Source organism: Alosa sapidissima, chromosome 4 (assembly GCF_018492685.1).
Source record: "Alosa sapidissima isolate fAloSap1 chromosome 4, fAloSap1.pri, whole genome shotgun sequence".
Lineage (NCBI taxonomy): Eukaryota > Metazoa > Chordata > Actinopteri > Clupeiformes > Clupeidae > Alosa > Alosa sapidissima.
In genome coordinates this window covers 1,232,641-1,249,962 of record NC_055960.1, presented here as the reverse complement: position 1 = coordinate 1,249,962, position 17,322 = coordinate 1,232,641, and the positions used below count along the sequence as shown (strand labels likewise).

Here is a 17,322-nt window from a genome sequence, read left to right as displayed (position 1 = left end):
GATTGTAAAATTACCCCTGAGGGAAGTCTTTTTAGTTCAGTGGTCCCCAAACTTTTTCTTCAGAGGACCAGCTCACTATGCCTGGCTCTAAGAGAGGGCCAGCGATTCGGAGTATATCAGTAACCATAAATAGTTTAGTGCTGTGAACAGCAGTCTACCTTAGTTGAATATTCCATTACATTTAATCATAGGCTATTGCAATGTAATACCATTGTTAGCTGTGTTTATATTGCCATCATGCCTTATCAGTGTAAAATGTAGCTCAAATTAAATAATACTAATAAAAAGACTTTTGCATTCCCAAAAGTATTAGACGGGAATCCCAAAAGTATATTTTATTAAAAATGTGTGAACTCTGGACTCTGTGTCTTTGCATACACAGCTCAAGTTGTGAATATCCTACAAATAATTTAAAGTTTTCAAACTATGAGAATTTTATGAAGTGCTGAAGTGGTCTGAAATGACCACCATTCTAACTTTCACTCACCTTATGATAACTTTGTGAACTCTTTGTATGAACATTTGAACGAGTGACTTGAATAGAAGTTAGTTAGTTATTAACAATTAATGGATAAACTTTTAGAATACTTTGAGCACTCATTCAGTCAGCATAGGTCTCTTACATTGTTTGCAGGTACATTTCATTCTGTTTTCGATGGCAAACGCGAAACAACGCCAAAACAACCACCAGTGGACAAAAAGAGTATGACGTGTACTGTTAAGACTCGCCATAGAGAATGAATGGGGGAAATTACGGAGGTTATAGTTTGACGATGTCGTACTCCCATGCGGGCCGGACGCTATATACCACGGACATGTTTTGGGCGGGCAACCCAAAATCAGGTGGCGGGCCGTATCTGGCCCACAGGCCGTAGTTTGGGGACAACTGTTTTAGTTAAATGTTAATGTGGGTGGGAGCAAATAGACCTACAGTAGTTTGCTTGTTTTATTGGTGAAAATGGTCGTCTTTATCAGTATTCCAATTTTTGGAATGATAAACCACAACTTTATCATTTAAAGCAAATTATTTTGAGGGCTCCTTCGGGTCACTGATCTCAAAAGTGTGGGTTGTGCAGGTTCTATGGCTAACACCAGAGTGACATAGTGTTCAGTATGGGAAACCCCTATTAAAAATACTCAAGAAAAATATGATGACCGAAGTTCTTGCATTCATTATGAATTTTCTGTTTGTATGTTGGGACACGGAAATGATGTTAAAGCCATGGTGCCGTTCGAAATATGTTTGTGTCATTGTTAGTAGGGTTTTTTACATGGATGTGTATGTATGAGCATGTATTTTACATGGATGAGTAGGGGTGGCACGGTTCACAAAACCCACGGTTCAGTTCGTATCACGGTTTTAGGGTCACGGTTCCGTTCTGTACGGTATAGCTTAATTATCCACCATTTAGGCTACAGTAGGGGTGGCACGGTTCACAAAACCCACAGTTCGGTTCGTATCACGGTTTTAGAGTCACGCTCCGGTTCTGTACGGTATAGCCTAATTATCCACAATTTAGGCTACAGTATTAGTATAGTTATATCATGTAATCATGCAAAAAACTGAACGAATTTGACGACTTCAAGCACAATATTAAGACCACTTCTGAGGAAAGGTGTGATTTTGATACAGCAAGAGTGAAGACATTGATGATTTCAAATTGCTCTGTCATTTATTTGGCAAAAAAGTAGAATGTGTTATTGTCATCTACAGGAACGTTTGTGCCTTTTCAGCACACAAAAATTGACTGAAATATTACAGAATATTTTATTTCTACCCGATGCAAGATAGTTTGTAGGCTACCACATAGCATTGACAAGCCCTGTAAATGCGCACTTTCTCTCCTGTCTCTGCCAAATTTGAGCGATCCTCTAGAATGCTCCACTGAAACAGAACGTTAGATCTTTCATGTGAGGAGGACCCAACATGCATTGTAATTATATTTTATTTTCAAGGGCTTTTGAGATCTGGGGTTAATACCTTACAGTAAAATTAATTATTATTAGCCTACTACACGTCTCCCCTGTACACATGAGAGTTCATCAGAGCCGTGCCATTGGAGGAGGGGACGATCAAATAGCCTCCTACTCCCTTTAATTATTGCAAGTAGGGTTTTTGTGAGGGCTATGCTACTTTGTTAATAAAGTTATTTATGACTGGAGCTATGTGCAGCTTCAGAAAAGATGTCGGGAATGAAGAAGGTAGGATACACTTTTGGGACGAGGAAGAAACACATGTAAGACTGCATAGTAGTGACATAGTGGCAGTAGGCTAGGCTATAGCTGAGGTAGTGATAAGGTTAATATGGGAACATTCACGGAAGGAACATTTAGAACTTATTAGTCGTTATTAATGAGAATATACTGTGTGACGTATAAATGGGAATATGAATGGAATATTCTGTTAACAAGTCATGTAAACACCACAATATTGTCTTATTCCGAATAAGGTATGCTCGGAATATCCATGTGTGTCCATGTAAACGTGTAGCTGTTTGTTAGCTGTATAGGAGAGCAATCAGAGGAAGATGTCTTTACATTCATTTGCTCAGTCCAGTGTTTTTTTTGAGATCAGTGGGCATTAGGGTCGGTCACCGAAACAACACAGATCTCGGTGTCTCATTTCGGCCATTTTTTTTGTTTTAATATGAGGCATCACTGCATGCAATGCGCCATCTCTAACGCTCTGATAGCACCACTTCCTTTACAGCTAACATAAACACTTCAAGGTGTATTTCTTAAAGCAGATGGGTGCACCATATAGTATACCGTATTACAAAAAATGTATTTCTTGAATATAATTCCATCAATGTGATAAACATACCATTGTAATCAGAAGGATCAGTTCCATGAAATGATGTAAAATACATATGGTGATGTTGATATAGTAATGAACAGTCTTTGAAAATCCTCTCCAAATGTCAAAATTTGTCAATTTCATTTCATTCACATAAAAATTAATTTTAATCCTATATCTCTACAAGATAGAGAAGAATATAGAGTGTATGACATGTTCAGCAAGTTGTGGATTATTTAACAAAAGACTGAATTGGAATATCCTTAATATAACCTTTCAAAAGTTATGATAAATTTAGTGACCAGTGTAAAAAAATGCAAGAAACAGGATTTAGAATGGTGACAGAATTCACATGTTGTTTTTCTCACCAACAACATAAAAGTATGCATAAAAACTAATAAAATATTTTTGTTCAATTCTATTATTGATTGTTTACACTCTCTAAAAGGCCTTATCTTGGAGGCCATGTTTGGACATTCATATCTTAAAGGATAATTCCGGTATTTAGCACTTTGAGTCCCTTTTCTGGTTTGTTTTGGATGAACTAGAGTGGTGGACACCGAAATTTTGACGATTGGTCCTGTCTTTGACTTTCATTTTAAATCGCCTTTACTGCTTCAGAGTGGCTGCCTACAGGCATGCACAAACATGTCCTTAAAACAACCCTTAACGTTCGTTTTCAAAACTGTGCAACTCACAGAGTGGTTGTCCCATTACTCCCCAATACATGATTTCAGTTGCTCAACAGTGTGAGGTATTCTTAGTCATGTTTTTCATTCCATTATGCACCTAATTTGACAAATCTGGACTCAGACAGGCCATTTTAGCACATGGACTCTTGGATAAGGATAAATACTATTTAAATATGTGCAGAATTCATTTTGCCATCGTTTTCCTGAAATATTCAAGGTCTTCCCTGGAATAGCTATTGCCTGGATGGCAGTATATGTTGCTCAAAACCTGTATACATCTTTCAAAATTGATTGTGCTTTGCCAAATGTGCAAGATGCCCATGCTGTAGGCACTAATGCTCCTCCACACTGTCATAGATGTTGGGTTTGGAACTGAGCACTAAATCAAGTTGGATAGGTTGGATACTTGGATAGGCCCTCTCCTCTTTAGCCCAGATGAGTCCATGATTTCCAAAAATAATGGCAAATTTTGACTGGTCTACCCACAGAACCTTTTTCCATGTTAGTGTGGAAACAGGTCTGGTGTTGATGCAGTGCCATCTGAGGTCCAAAAGACCACAACCATCCAATGTGTTTTTCAGCTCCTTCCCTTGTTTGCAAAGATTTCTCTGGATTCTCTGAATGTTTTAATAATATTATGTCCAGGGGCCCATTGCACAAAACTAGGATAAGGGATTAAGCGGGGATATTTTGGTTATCCTGGCTCAATTTATCCGTGATGCGGTTGCACAAAAGCGGGATAGGGGGCAGCAGGATATGTTATGGTATAAGTCACCATTGCGATTTATTCTGTAGAGCTAGCCTGCTCCAGACCAGGCTAAGTTCCAGGATCTATTTAATCTCATCCCTTATCTCAGTCAGCAGTCACCACAAACAGAAACCAATAGTTATTCCACTGCCCACTGCACATTGTTATCACATATAACTAGACCCACTGTCATTATTTAAACGTTTGTGATCATTAATTAACTTTTACATATTCGCCATCCCCGACCTGTCATGCGACAATGTGATGTCACGGGAGCGCCGTAACCATTTTGCGCGTGGTGGTCACGACACTAGTTGATATATTCTCCTAAACAGAGGTGTTGCTGTTGTGAAAAGGCTACCTACTTTACACCGTAGAAGAAGCAATGAAGCCGCTCTAGTTGCCATGGTGAATCAGTGAATCTGTGATCGGTGGCGGGGTCTATTTGAGGGAGCGTGAGTGTCAGTCAGTCGTAACAGTCTGCATAATCTTTGCAGTCAACCTTACAGTGTATCTCTGTAAACATTGTTGCAATGCCTCTGCCTCGTTTTAACAGTTAGGACAATGCTGAAGAGAAAGTAATCATTCTCAAAATAAAAGCACGAACAAAAGCACAAACTTTTAGAAATATCCTAAAAGTTTTCCATTGACGTAGCAGTAGCACATTTTAAAAGTGGGCCTATAGGCTACACAATCTATATACATTAATTATATTCTATAGTGACACCTTATGACCGTCCCTGGTATTAACTAGGGGGCAGAAAAAGACACTCACTCGGTTGATAAAACTTGATATAGTCAGTCATCCGCTTCAAAGTCACGCTACCGTAAGGCTAATAATAGCTGTGTCCTCACACTATCGCACGTGACCATTTACTTAAAAAGGTGATTTTCTCCTCTTCTGGCGTATCGTGACAGGAGAACCATGCCAACTTTATATGCGGTTATTTTAGCGATACTTTTTGCAATACCCTCGATATACATATCGTTGGAAAGCTTAGTCAATGGCCGTTCATGTGAGCATTAACTTAATTTTGTAAATTTTACCAAAACGACTGGTTTCGCCTTGTAGGGTCACATATGAGTCAATATCACTATGAAGTGCCTTTGGTGTCCTCATTAGACTCACTCAGTCATCATGAAAATGTAGCAGAATAATGAAAGTGTGGGGTCTTATTATAAGTGGCCAAACACTTGCACACATATCAGTACAATGATAAGTCTCTTCATTGGATGTACGTGATTTTGGCATATCCCACACACTGCTCGGCTAACTACAGTGTGTGTAATAAGTGGTTAAATGATACTAAATCAAAAAAAAATGTACATGGTTTTATTGTCCACAATAAGTTATTTGATAAAACAAGTAATTTTGTATCATATATATTGTATTTTCATAATCATATTATTGAACATTTTGCATGTGTCCCTGAAATTGCGGTCCACCCTGTCATTATGGGGTAACTGTCCCTTTTAAGAAACCCACTGATGTTTTTAGTGACATCACTACGAGCATTTTTTCTTTCTTCAATGGAGGCTGAAGCAGTGGCGAGTTGCAGAGTAAGTATTTACACTTATGTTTCATAATTTTCATCATATTATGTGTGTAGTTGGATTAACATGTCCACTCTGTCATAGTGAAATATCAATTGATAGAAAAACCTATCAGAACTTTGAAATATATTTGTAAAACAGTACATAGTCAGCTTGCTGACTGTAGCATGTTGCTAAGTGAAGGTCCACCATGTGCTCATTAAATGATAACATTAGCCAAAAATGTCCACCCTGTCAGCAAGCCTTCCATGACAGGGTGGACATGGTTCATGACAGGAAGGACATGTGCATAGTTTAGGCCACATGCTTTATACACACATTTTATAACAGTACATGCTATACATAGTAAAATTGGACAATTTGGACAATTTTTTTGGCGATATCGGTATCAGCACGCCTAGTTTGATAAGGCAAGCCTAGTTTGTGCTAAAATGTGTAAGGGAACGTTTTGAATCGTCTTTTTCAAGGAATGAGATCAAAAGGAGCTGAGATCGCAAGGAGATATCGGGAACGTAGTGATGCTGACCCAGACAGAAGAAGAAAGTACCTTGAGAAAGAAAGGGTCAAATGGAAAAAAGACAGAGAGACTGGAAAGAAGAAGGGTGTCAATGAGCTCAGTGAGCGAGAGAAGAGGGCAAAAAGAAAGAAATGGAGAGAGGCAAAAAGTCAAGCCAGAGCCAGAATCAGGGCCAGTGCTTTGCTACAGTCAGAGACACCACCCAACTCCCCTGCTGAAACTCCTGAAAATCGGCGTGAGCCAGGGCCCTCCAGGTTAGATCATTGGAAATTTAGCTGATGAGACTTATTAGAAAGTTTAGATTTATTTGAAGGACAATTATCAACTGTTTATGTCCCCATAAAATGACATATAAAGGGTTCAGATGCAAAAGCCTCTAAATGCCACCTATGTCAAAAATGAGATAAAGATGGTGAATGGATGCTCTCCACACATAGTATACGTTAACCTTCTAACACTGTTCCGGTCAAAAATGACCGATTTAACCATTCCCTGTACCATAAATATGGCATTTTTCATCAGACTGCCTCAAGATCTTATGATATCCTTCACAAAAGGCTTTTGAACACAAAACACACAATTTATTTTGACTACTTTCTTTGAATTTTGAGTGATTTATTCAACGTAGAAACACTTTTTTTTTTTTGTTTACGGTCAAAAAAAAAAAGATAGCGATTTTCATCCAGGAGATAAGACATCTCCTTACACACACTCCTACAACTTACCACCAATGTTCCCACACACACACGCGCACACACACACACACACACACACACACATACAGTACACACACGTACACCCACTCACACACACACACACACACACACACACACTCAGTACATGTTGTCAGTTCATGTTGTCATGTTGCCACATGTACGTGTGAACCACCAATGTTCGCACACATAGGCATTCACACACATACAGAAACACACCCACCCACACACACACACACAAACAGACACACACACACACACACATTTACACCCACTCCAAAACTTCAAAACCCACTAAATACCACTCTTTCCAGGTCTGACATATTGATTTATAGGCAAAAACCTATAGGAGCCTGATTTTAAATGCTCATTTAAAAGAAAAGTGGTCAGATGGATTTAAAGGGTTTTTGCATCTGAACTCTTCATATTGATAACTAACTTAATAAAATCATATAAAAAAATCCTTACAAATATTTTGTGTTTCAGGCAACGGCGTCAAGGGGAAAGCATTCGAAGGAGTACGAAGAGAAAACTGAAAAAAACAGATTGAAATATTAGAGGCACAGCTCAAAAAAGAGAAAAGTAAAACTGAGAAATATAAGAAGAGGTACCATCGGGCCAAGAAAGAAAGTCCGTCCAAATCACCACGTACAAAAATCAATGCTTTGTTGGCACGTCAAAAAGTGAATTCACCCATCAAAAGAGCTCTTCTTTTCCATAAATCCCTGATTGAAAATATTAGAAGAAAATATGAACATGAACAACAAAAAAATATGAACATGAACAACAAAAACAAACAGAGGGAAGCAGCTGATAGCAAAAGTGGTCAGTGGAAACATTCTAAAGAAGTATAAGCTCCAAAAGCATGCCCAGACTGCGTTTGGCTACTCTAAGAAGATGGCAAAGTATCCTGTGGATCTGATCTACTGTGGGAGGAGGTGCTTCAGTCGAAATGACATTAGGAAGAAGGTTACATAATTTTTTCTTCGAGATGATGTTAGTCGAATGACAACTGTGACAATCTGTGCTTATGGTGAGTGCAGTGAATGCCTCTTAACTTGTCACCCGATGCTGAAAACCCCTGGGGAAGAGAACTTTAGTTTAATTCAGTGGATGACCGAGAAGATCAAGAAGGATGAGAAGGTGTCAACAATAACAGTGAAAAGGGAGATAACAAAAACAGAGCATGAGCTTAACACAGATTTCCAGGAGAGGCTTGTCCATTTTAGGAGCCATGTCTTCAACATTAAATGGCAATTTGATGCCTACAGGGAGCTCAGGAGGAGTCTGAAGCCCAATGAGTCCCTCTTGCATATAGATTTTAGCGAAAATTACTCATGTAAGTACAGCGAAGAAAAACAATCTGTGCATTTTGGAGGCTCACACAAGCAGGCCAGTCTGCACACTGGAGTGCTCTACACCACTGGTGAACAAGCGCCACACACCTTCTGCTCCATATCACCCTCCAGAAGACATGACCCTGTGTCCATCTGGGCCCACCTTGATCCAGTTCTGAAGGTAGTGAGAGAACGACACCCTCAAGTCAGCACACTTCATTTTTTCAGCGATGGGCCTGCAACACAGTATCGGCAAAAGGGAAATTTCTTCTACCTTTCAACGGAACCCTACAAGTATGGCTTCAAAGAAATAACACAGAATTTCTTTGAGGCTAATCATGGGAAGGGGGCACCAGACGGTGTAGGTGGGGCACTCAAGAGGTCAGCAGACCGGATTGTAGCCCATGGAGGAGACATTCCTGATGCCCAGAGCTTGTATAACAAGCTGAAAAGCCTGGACACATCTGTCGAGCTGTTCTTCATCCCAGAGAGGGATATTGAATCAAAGCCTGAGATACCTGCAATAGCTGCCGTAAAAGGCACTATGAGAATCCACCAAGCTATCAGTCTGACACCCGGCCAAATGAAATACAGAGACATTTCATGTCTATGTAAAAGGGAGAAAGGTGTTTTGGACTGCCCCTGCTTTAATCTTCAAGAGGTCACTCTAGCTAATGTTCCTGTTTCATCTGACAAGTCCCCAGCATGTGGAAAGACACCAGATAATCCTAGGAGACCAGAAATGATTGAGGTAAAGCACATTGGAGAGTGGTGCGTTGTTAATTATGACAATGAAGCATACCCAGGTATCATCATGGATGCAGAAGGGCATAGTGTGAAAGTTAAGTGTATGCAACGCCATGGCATAAACCAGTTCAAATGGCCAGGTCTTCGGGACGACATCTGTTGGTACCATGACTGGCAGGTACTTTGCCTAATACCAGAACCACAGGCTCTGAACAAGCGCTCTTTACAGATTGAAGCGTCTGCGTGGAAGTATGTGGAACAGCAACTGCAGATCTGAGCGAGCCATGTCTCTTCAGAAAGGGAGAGACTGTTTGGAGATGCGTCCAAGTGATCTTTCTGTAATATTCTGTTTTTTCAAATCAACTGTTCTCCACTTAAAAAAATGTTTTCTTCTTGTTCTACAGTTGAATGTTTGACTTTCACTGTGCAGAGTTTAATGCTAGAAGGCCACATTAATGTCTCATTTTGGGCATCTTTATTCAGTGGCTGCATGCAGGTAGAGTGGATCAAAACTAGTCTGTTCAACTGGTAATTTCCCCCTACATGGGAAAAGGCATTTTTTTACACAATTTTCTTGCATTGTTCCTTGCATTTATGGGGCCATTCAATGACATTCCACAACATGTCCACCCTGTCATGCCCAGGGTCCACCCTGTCATGTCTCTGTCCACCCTGTTATTTTCATGTTCTATGAAAATAAACAAATTATTTCCACAAGTTAGCAAAATCTTTTGTGTGATTCCTTTATAAGCAAATGAGGGCCAAATAGTATTGTTTGAAAATTTGACCAGATATCTTTGTTGTTAGATTTTATTTAGAAAAGAAAGTGCAACTCTCGCAGATTTTATAGAGAAACAAATAGTTTGCCATAATTTCATTATTATCCAAATACTTTTCCCATTAACTAAAATGTATTGTTGAGAAAGGGACAAAATAGTTTTCTGAAAATGTACATTTTATAATCACTATGTAATTACAATGTATTTACTCTGTTTTGAAATTGTCCATGACAGGGTGGACATATTTTGCTGTTTGCATGTAAATTGTCTGCTTGCAGTTAATTTATAAAAAGTGTGGGAGCTTGACCAATATGTATTTCTAACAGCATAACATATACTTAATACAATGAATATGAAGTTCAATGGAAAATCTCAGCTTTTTTGGGGGGAATTCGGAAGTCTCAAAGGCTCCTTATGGTGATAATGACTCATATACTCTTTTGATCCCGTGAGGGGAAATTTGGTCTCTGCATTTATCCCAATCCGTGAATTAGTGAAACACTCAGCACACAGTGAACACACAGTGAGGTGAAGCACACACTAATCCCAGCGCAGTGAGCTGCCTGCAACAACAGCGGCGCTCAGGGAGCAGTGAGGGGTTAGGTGCCTTGCTCAAGGTTACGGTTAAGTCCGAAGCGCTAACCAGTAGGCCACGGCTGCCCAATTGTCCCAATTTCATTGTGGTTTGTTTGCTCTCTCTCTCTAGTTCACGCTGGGTGGTTTTGAGCAGCTGCTGAGCATTAAGGTGCTTAAACGGGAGGAGCTTGGCCTACCCCCCCTACCAGAGGATAGCATCCGTGTGGTCAGGAGCATGAGGGCTGCCTCACCCCCTGCCTCCACCTCTGATCTTCTTGAACAGCAGCAAAAACGTGCTCGTCGAGAACATAAGGTACATTTACACACATTCACACCCTCGCACACATTCACACCAACATGTTTCCCATACCATTAGAATAAAGTGCTCCACAGAAGCTCCGACATGAATAATTCCTGAATGGGTTTGTTCAGAGCTGAAAAAGCAACTGTATTTTACAGAGGACAGAACAAAATAACAAAATATTAACTTTCAGTGTATCTCTCTCACCTAGCTTTTCAAATTCAAAGACGGATTTATGTTATTTGTGTATTGACCTTTAAATTCAAAAGGTTGATGAGAAAGTCCATATTCCTTTTTTTCAATCATAAGGTAAATGAGGGTCAGAATAGCCAAAGGTTGTGGATCAGTCTAGTTCTATTTGAAATGAATCACGCCATAAGGCTGCCTTTATTTTGCGCTGTGGATGTGTCTTAAGTGCGAATGGGAGAATGCACAGAACTCAAAAGTGCTTAATTGAAAGCACATAAAAAAGGATTTGCATGTGAATAGGAGAGTTTGGCCCAGGGTTTTTCTTGTTAAAAGGGTGATTTACATGGCCATCTTTGCCTTAGCGCTTGCCCTAGTCTGAGGTGTACAAGCTTTGAGTTCTGTATAGAGCCTTGAGACAGTTTTATTCAGGGTTCCTACGAAGTATGGAAAACCTGGAAAAGTATGGAATTTGACTTTAGTAATTTCCAGGTCTGGATAAGTATGGAAAAAAGAAACAGGGGTATGGAGAAAAATTTGTGTTTCCAGACTATTACATCTACAGTACTAATCACTTCACTCGGGTCATATCGAACCATTCCTATTGAGTAGGAACTAAGTATTGTGTAGCTTAACTGTCAGTCCACATCAAGATACAATTGAATGGGGGTCCTCAGAAAATAATCTCTCCCACAAGGGGACTCTGATACTAAAACCAAATCGAAAACCCCTGTTCTATGCACGTGCCCTATACCATTGTGCACTGGTATGTTTGTGTAGCTTTGCTATTTTCCGCTAAAAAACTGGTAGACTTTTTTGATTTTGTAAAAGTTACCAAGACCTGGATACTGCATTATCTGATAAACTGTTATTACAAACAAATAATACTGTTTACGGTGAGGCCTCTGCCAGCAGTGTGCTAGTCTCCAACATATGTAGGCTATGCTGTATCTACAAAAAACTAAAAATGTGAGTGCACCTTCCAACACAGCTCTTCCCCAATTAAAAGTATCCAACAATGGGCAAGTGTTTTCTGAGGGCTAACAAGTTAATAATAAACATTATTCTACAGCTCTTCAAATGCTAATAGAACGCTCCATTGACAATGTCTAGAATATGGTCAGAAAAATCTACCGAGAAGTTTGAAAATTTGAGTATGGAAAAAGTATGGAATTTTGAAATGGAAAATGTGTAGGAACCCTGTTTATTGGAGCCCCAGTCCAGTTTTAGAAAGTAAAAGTCCTACCATATATCTGTGCCAACCATTCACCTAAACCAGCTGATTCTAAATAGCACAACTCTCAGCAAGGTACATGGTTGGACTTTTACTTTCTGAAGCTGGACTTTTCCACCTCTGCTATATGAAGAAATACAATTGAAAAGATGAACTGTTACAATGCTTTCTTCCCCTCAGGCACTCATCAAGCAAGACAACCTTGATGCCTTTAATGAAAAGGACCCCTACAAAACAGATGATAACCGTGAGGATGAGGATGATAATGACGACAGTGAGAATGCCCTGGAGCCTGAGAGCTTTCCACTGGAGCGGGATGAAGTCATGCCCCTACCCCCACCACAGCCACCTTGTGAAAGATTATCCTTCCCCAAGGGTCTACCCTGGGCCCCTAAAGTCAGGTATGGGAGGAGATGATCTTCCATGAATGTCGACGAAACCTTTTGGTTTATAGTGTCTGTGTAGGGAAATGAGTGAGCAGGAACTCAAAAACCTGCGTATCTGAATTTATATTAATCCTTATAGTATAATGTGTAATACTAGGGCTGTAAACAATGCACAAATCACAACCAAAATAACTATACAAGCATCTACCTTCTGAGACATGTCAGAAAATGGTACCTGTTTCTACTGAGACAGCTTGGAACATGCCTGAAAATCACAAAAATCTGTATCTTTAATCTATATGATTGTATATGGGTTATTTCTTTTCATCTTGAATAAAACACACAAGAATGACAGGGGTGAATACGAGTCAGATACTGCCATTGTCTTTTCAATATTACTGTTTATGTTATCTGCCTCTTGCACTGCAGAATGAGTATTTCATTGTAATCTCGCACACTGGGCTCACACATGTTACAGTGCCACCATCAAGAACCTAGAAAGAAGTGCTTCCAATGTGTAAAACTCATGAAATTTAGCAAACACATCAGATGTGCGCATTTGACACACACATCACATATTGGTTCATTATTGGATGACGAAATGTCATGGGGTTGTGGAACTGAAGGTGCCCTGCCCCATCATCACCGCCCGTGGTAGTGTCCAAGTGTTTTCCCACAGCATCTTCATTTTTCAACAGGGAAAAAGATATAGAGACTTTTCTGGAATCGAGCAGAAGTAAATTTATCGGATATACTCTTGGAAAGTAAGTATGGAACCCATTCTTCACCTTTTGTCTTGTATCTTTTAGCCCTGAGCTAACATTTTATTTGTGTTTTATATATTTTTTTAGTGACATAGATACTGTAGTTGGTTTGCCAAGGCCCATCCATGAAAGCATCAAAACGTTGAAACAGGTAGTTATATCATGTCTGAATTGAATTCCATTGAATAATGGCAATAGTTTTCCAACACGCTTATTCACAGGACATTTTGACTGTTGAAATGTTGACTCACTGAATTCTGATCCCCCCCCCCCCCCCAATGTATTTCAAGTCAAGTCAACTTTATTTCTATAGCACATTTAAAAACAACTGAGTTGAACCAAGGTGCGGTACAACAACAATATAACATGGGGGGAAAATAAATAAATAATTGAAATAATAAACAAACTGGTCAAAAATAAAATAAAGAATAAAGAGTGTGTGTGTGTGTGTGTGTGTGTGTGGGGGGGGGGGGGGGGGGTGGGTGGGTGTATTAAGGTAGATTAAAAGTTTGGGAGAAATTGAAAGTCTTTAAGTTAGACTTAAAGCAGTCAATGGTTGGAGAGGACTTAATATGTACAGGTAGACTATTCCAGAGTTGGGGGGCAACAACAGAGAAGGCTCTATCACCCTTAGTCTTAAGGCGTGTTTTGGGGATATAGAGAAGATTCTGAGATGAAGACCTAAGTGATCTTGGAGTGCTGTAAGGAATTAGTAGGTCACCTATGTAACTAGGTGCCAAACCACTGAGGGCTTGGAAGACAAAAAGTAAAATTGTAAAATTAACTCTGTGCTCCACAGGTAACCAGTGCAGCTTAGCCAACACAGGAGTTATATGCTCACGTTTCTTAGAGCCACTTAATAATCTAGCTGCTGCATTTTGAACTAGTTGAAGTCTGTTGAGAGTGGAGAGGGTCAGGCCTGCATATAATGAATTACAATAATCTAGTCTAGATGTTATGAAAGCATGTATAAGAGTTTCAAGATCGGAGAAGGACAAAAAGGGCTTCAGTTTTGCAATGGTTCTTAACTGGAAAAAGCTGCCTTTGACCCCACTATTTTCTTGCTTATTAAAATTTAAAGAGGAGTCAAAGAAAACCCCAAGATTCTTTACTTCACTGTGGCAGTTTGCAGAGAGAGGTCCTAGTGCATTTTTCAAGATAGAAACATCACTTGGAGGGCCAAAAATAATTATATCAGTTTTACTTTCGTTCAGTTGAAGAACATTTCTTGCCATCCAGCATTTGATGTCACTGAGACAGTTAAAAATATTCTCCAAAGAACAAATGCCATTAGTGTTAACAGGCAGGTAAAACTGAGTGTCATCTGCATAGCAGTGATACTGAATGTTATACTTTTTAAAAATTGAGCCAAGGAAATAAATATTTAACCCAGTGTTTACTCCTGTCCGAACCCCCCGCCCCCACCGTCCCCCCGTCCCCCCGTCCCACGGAACTGACAACTGACACTTCGCTGCAACACAAACAGTTATATGTATTCACCTCTATTCACACACAATGAGGCATTATTTTCAGTTGTGATTGAGCTGTATATTTGAAGAATCTACAACAGGTCTGCACAATGAATTTTGAAAGGCAATTGCGACTATTGTGCGTCTGCCCCATTTCTGATACCGTGGGGGAAGAAAATTAAACCGTGGGGGGCCGCCACTATCAAATCAACATAGAGGAAACACTGTAACCTGTATGAAAATGTAAAGTTTGAGTTAAATGCTTTACCTGTTTTGCATCCACAGCATAAGTATGTCTCCATAGCAGAGATTCAGATGGCCAAAGAAGAGGAGTATCAGAAGACACCACTGTCTGGGGTATTTGAGTGAAATGGAAATGTGATTGCTCTGCTTTCAATATGCACTGCAAAAAATAAAATCTAACCAACTGTTATTAATCTTATATTAAGATCAAACAATCTATTTGGGATTGTTTTTAGTATGAAGAGACTTACCTAGCACTTTCTCGAAAGATCATTTTGACTTAATTTAGGAAGACTGACTGACTGATTTTAAGGAGTCGTATCAAGACAAATTTGCTTGTTTTCAGGATAAGACGTCTTAAAAGGAGTCAAACTCTTCTTAAATTAAGTCAAATGATTTTACGAGAGAGCTAGGTAAGTCTATTTATACTGAAAACAATATTAACTAGAATTTGATCTTAATATAAAATTAATAACACTTGGTTAGATTTTATTAGATAAGCAGTTTTTGCAGTGTCCCAATGCCACTTGTAGTAAAACTTTTTAGTAATTGACAACGACTGTATTAAGATGGACGATAGGGCTGTAACAATACATTAACCACGACCGAAATCACGATACAAACATACACGATCGCATGTCGCAGTTTGAGAAGACAGAATCATAACACACACTGCTGTCCAACCCCAGCAGCTGCGATCCTTACAGACACAGCCCTCCACTACACAAGCAGGTAGGTCGGCTAAAAATGAATGGCAGTAGTCCAGTTTGGAAAGAACCATGGCCTGCACAAGAAGTTGTGTGGCATAGTGTACCAGATAGATAGATAGATAGATAGATAGATAGATAGATAGATAGATAGATAGATAGATAGAAGGGCTGTCAAACGATAAAAAATAACTAATTCATCTCATATTGTATAATTAATTAATCTAGATTAATCGCAATTAAAAAGTATATTTTGTCTTTAAAGTCTAAAGCTTCTTAAAGGGCATATTAAATACAACATAAATCACTAAATCGAGCAACCACAAAGGTAAAAGCAAAACACTTTTATATTACTTAAATGATAATAATGACAGTATTTTGTTTTCAAATATTAATAATTGCTTGGCCTCCTTTTCTTAAGAAATACTACCAATTTGATGCTGTTTAACTCATTTATAAATGGGACACTGTCACTTTTAAGCACATTGTGTCCACACATTCTCACAATAAACTTATTTTACCAGCTCCATTCAAATATAGCCTATGGCTAGTCCACAAACTCTAGCATTGCTTGTGCAACATGTAGCACAATAACAATGATAAGCATGATATTAAGGTGGTATAAACAGCTTTCATTCATGAGCCTGGTAGTCCCCTAGCTAGCTGATTGGAATGCATTTGAATCGGCATTACATGTGCTTCATGTGAACAAATTATTGAAGAATTCAAGACAGCTCTTCCATTTCCATTTGCCAAATTGCAATGAGTCAAAGTGCCCTGGCTCTCACAGTTTATAACTGGTCAGTAGTGGGAACCGGATAACTCCGCAATCTTTGATCTCATCTTGGTTGCCTTCATTATTTCCTTTTATAAGTTTCTTATATTAAAAACGAGATATCAATTATCAACACTGACAAGCCAGATGGAACCTGCCTCATGTGCGCTCAGACGCGTTCCCAATTAAATGGAGAAGCATAACATTGGCTCATAATGGAGAGGATTATCTTTATTTAACATGCTATTGGTGTGAAAAGCAGTTTGCAGTAAAGCTACTATTTATTAGTTAAATGTTGGTCCCGCCTCTGTCGCTTGGTGCCCTACGCACAGTGCGTGATGCGTGTGGTGGTACTGGCAGCATTGATCACTTTTAACATCAGGCAACTTTTTAAACTGAACCTTTTCGCCTACAAGCTCCTCACGGTTCCTCTCCATCTTCAGTTAACTCATAGACAGTAAAATAAACTCTCAGGCTTACGGCTTCTGTTACGTGACATCAGCCCCCCACAAAGGAAGTATGTAAACAAAATGCGTTAATTGAGTTAATATTTTGTAACCATTATGTATTTCACAAATAATCGCAGCGATTAACACATTCATTTTGACAGCCCTAATAGATAGATATACTTTATTGCCACACAACATTGTTGGTGGTAAATGTTGTTACAAAAAGAGGTAGCTTCCAAGCCACATCAACTCACAAGAAAACTTCATAAATACAATCAACAGTAACCAAGCAGACACAATAATCTGCAAGCAGCACAAAAACACTTTTTAGAAAAGGGCCAAGTGTCT

At 39.2% G+C, this 17,322-nt stretch overlaps 1 protein-coding gene across 3 annotated transcripts in view; it reads left to right on the top strand.

Moving 5' to 3' along the window:
• The window catches only part of strip1 (striatin interacting protein 1), a 66,267-nt gene that overhangs the window by 23,997 nt on the left and 24,948 nt on the right, over positions 1–17,322 (top strand). For all 3 annotated transcript variants that reach the window (XM_042088896.1, XM_042088894.1, XM_042088895.1), the window contains exons 9-13: positions 10,591–10,773; positions 12,362–12,582; positions 13,266–13,331; positions 13,419–13,482; positions 15,086–15,157. In XM_042088896.1, the coding sequence (XP_041944830.1) occupies positions 10,591–10,773; positions 12,362–12,582; positions 13,266–13,331; positions 13,419–13,482; positions 15,086–15,157 (606 nt within the window). The remainder of the gene's footprint in view (positions 1–10,590; positions 10,774–12,361; positions 12,583–13,265; positions 13,332–13,418; positions 13,483–15,085; positions 15,158–17,322) is intronic.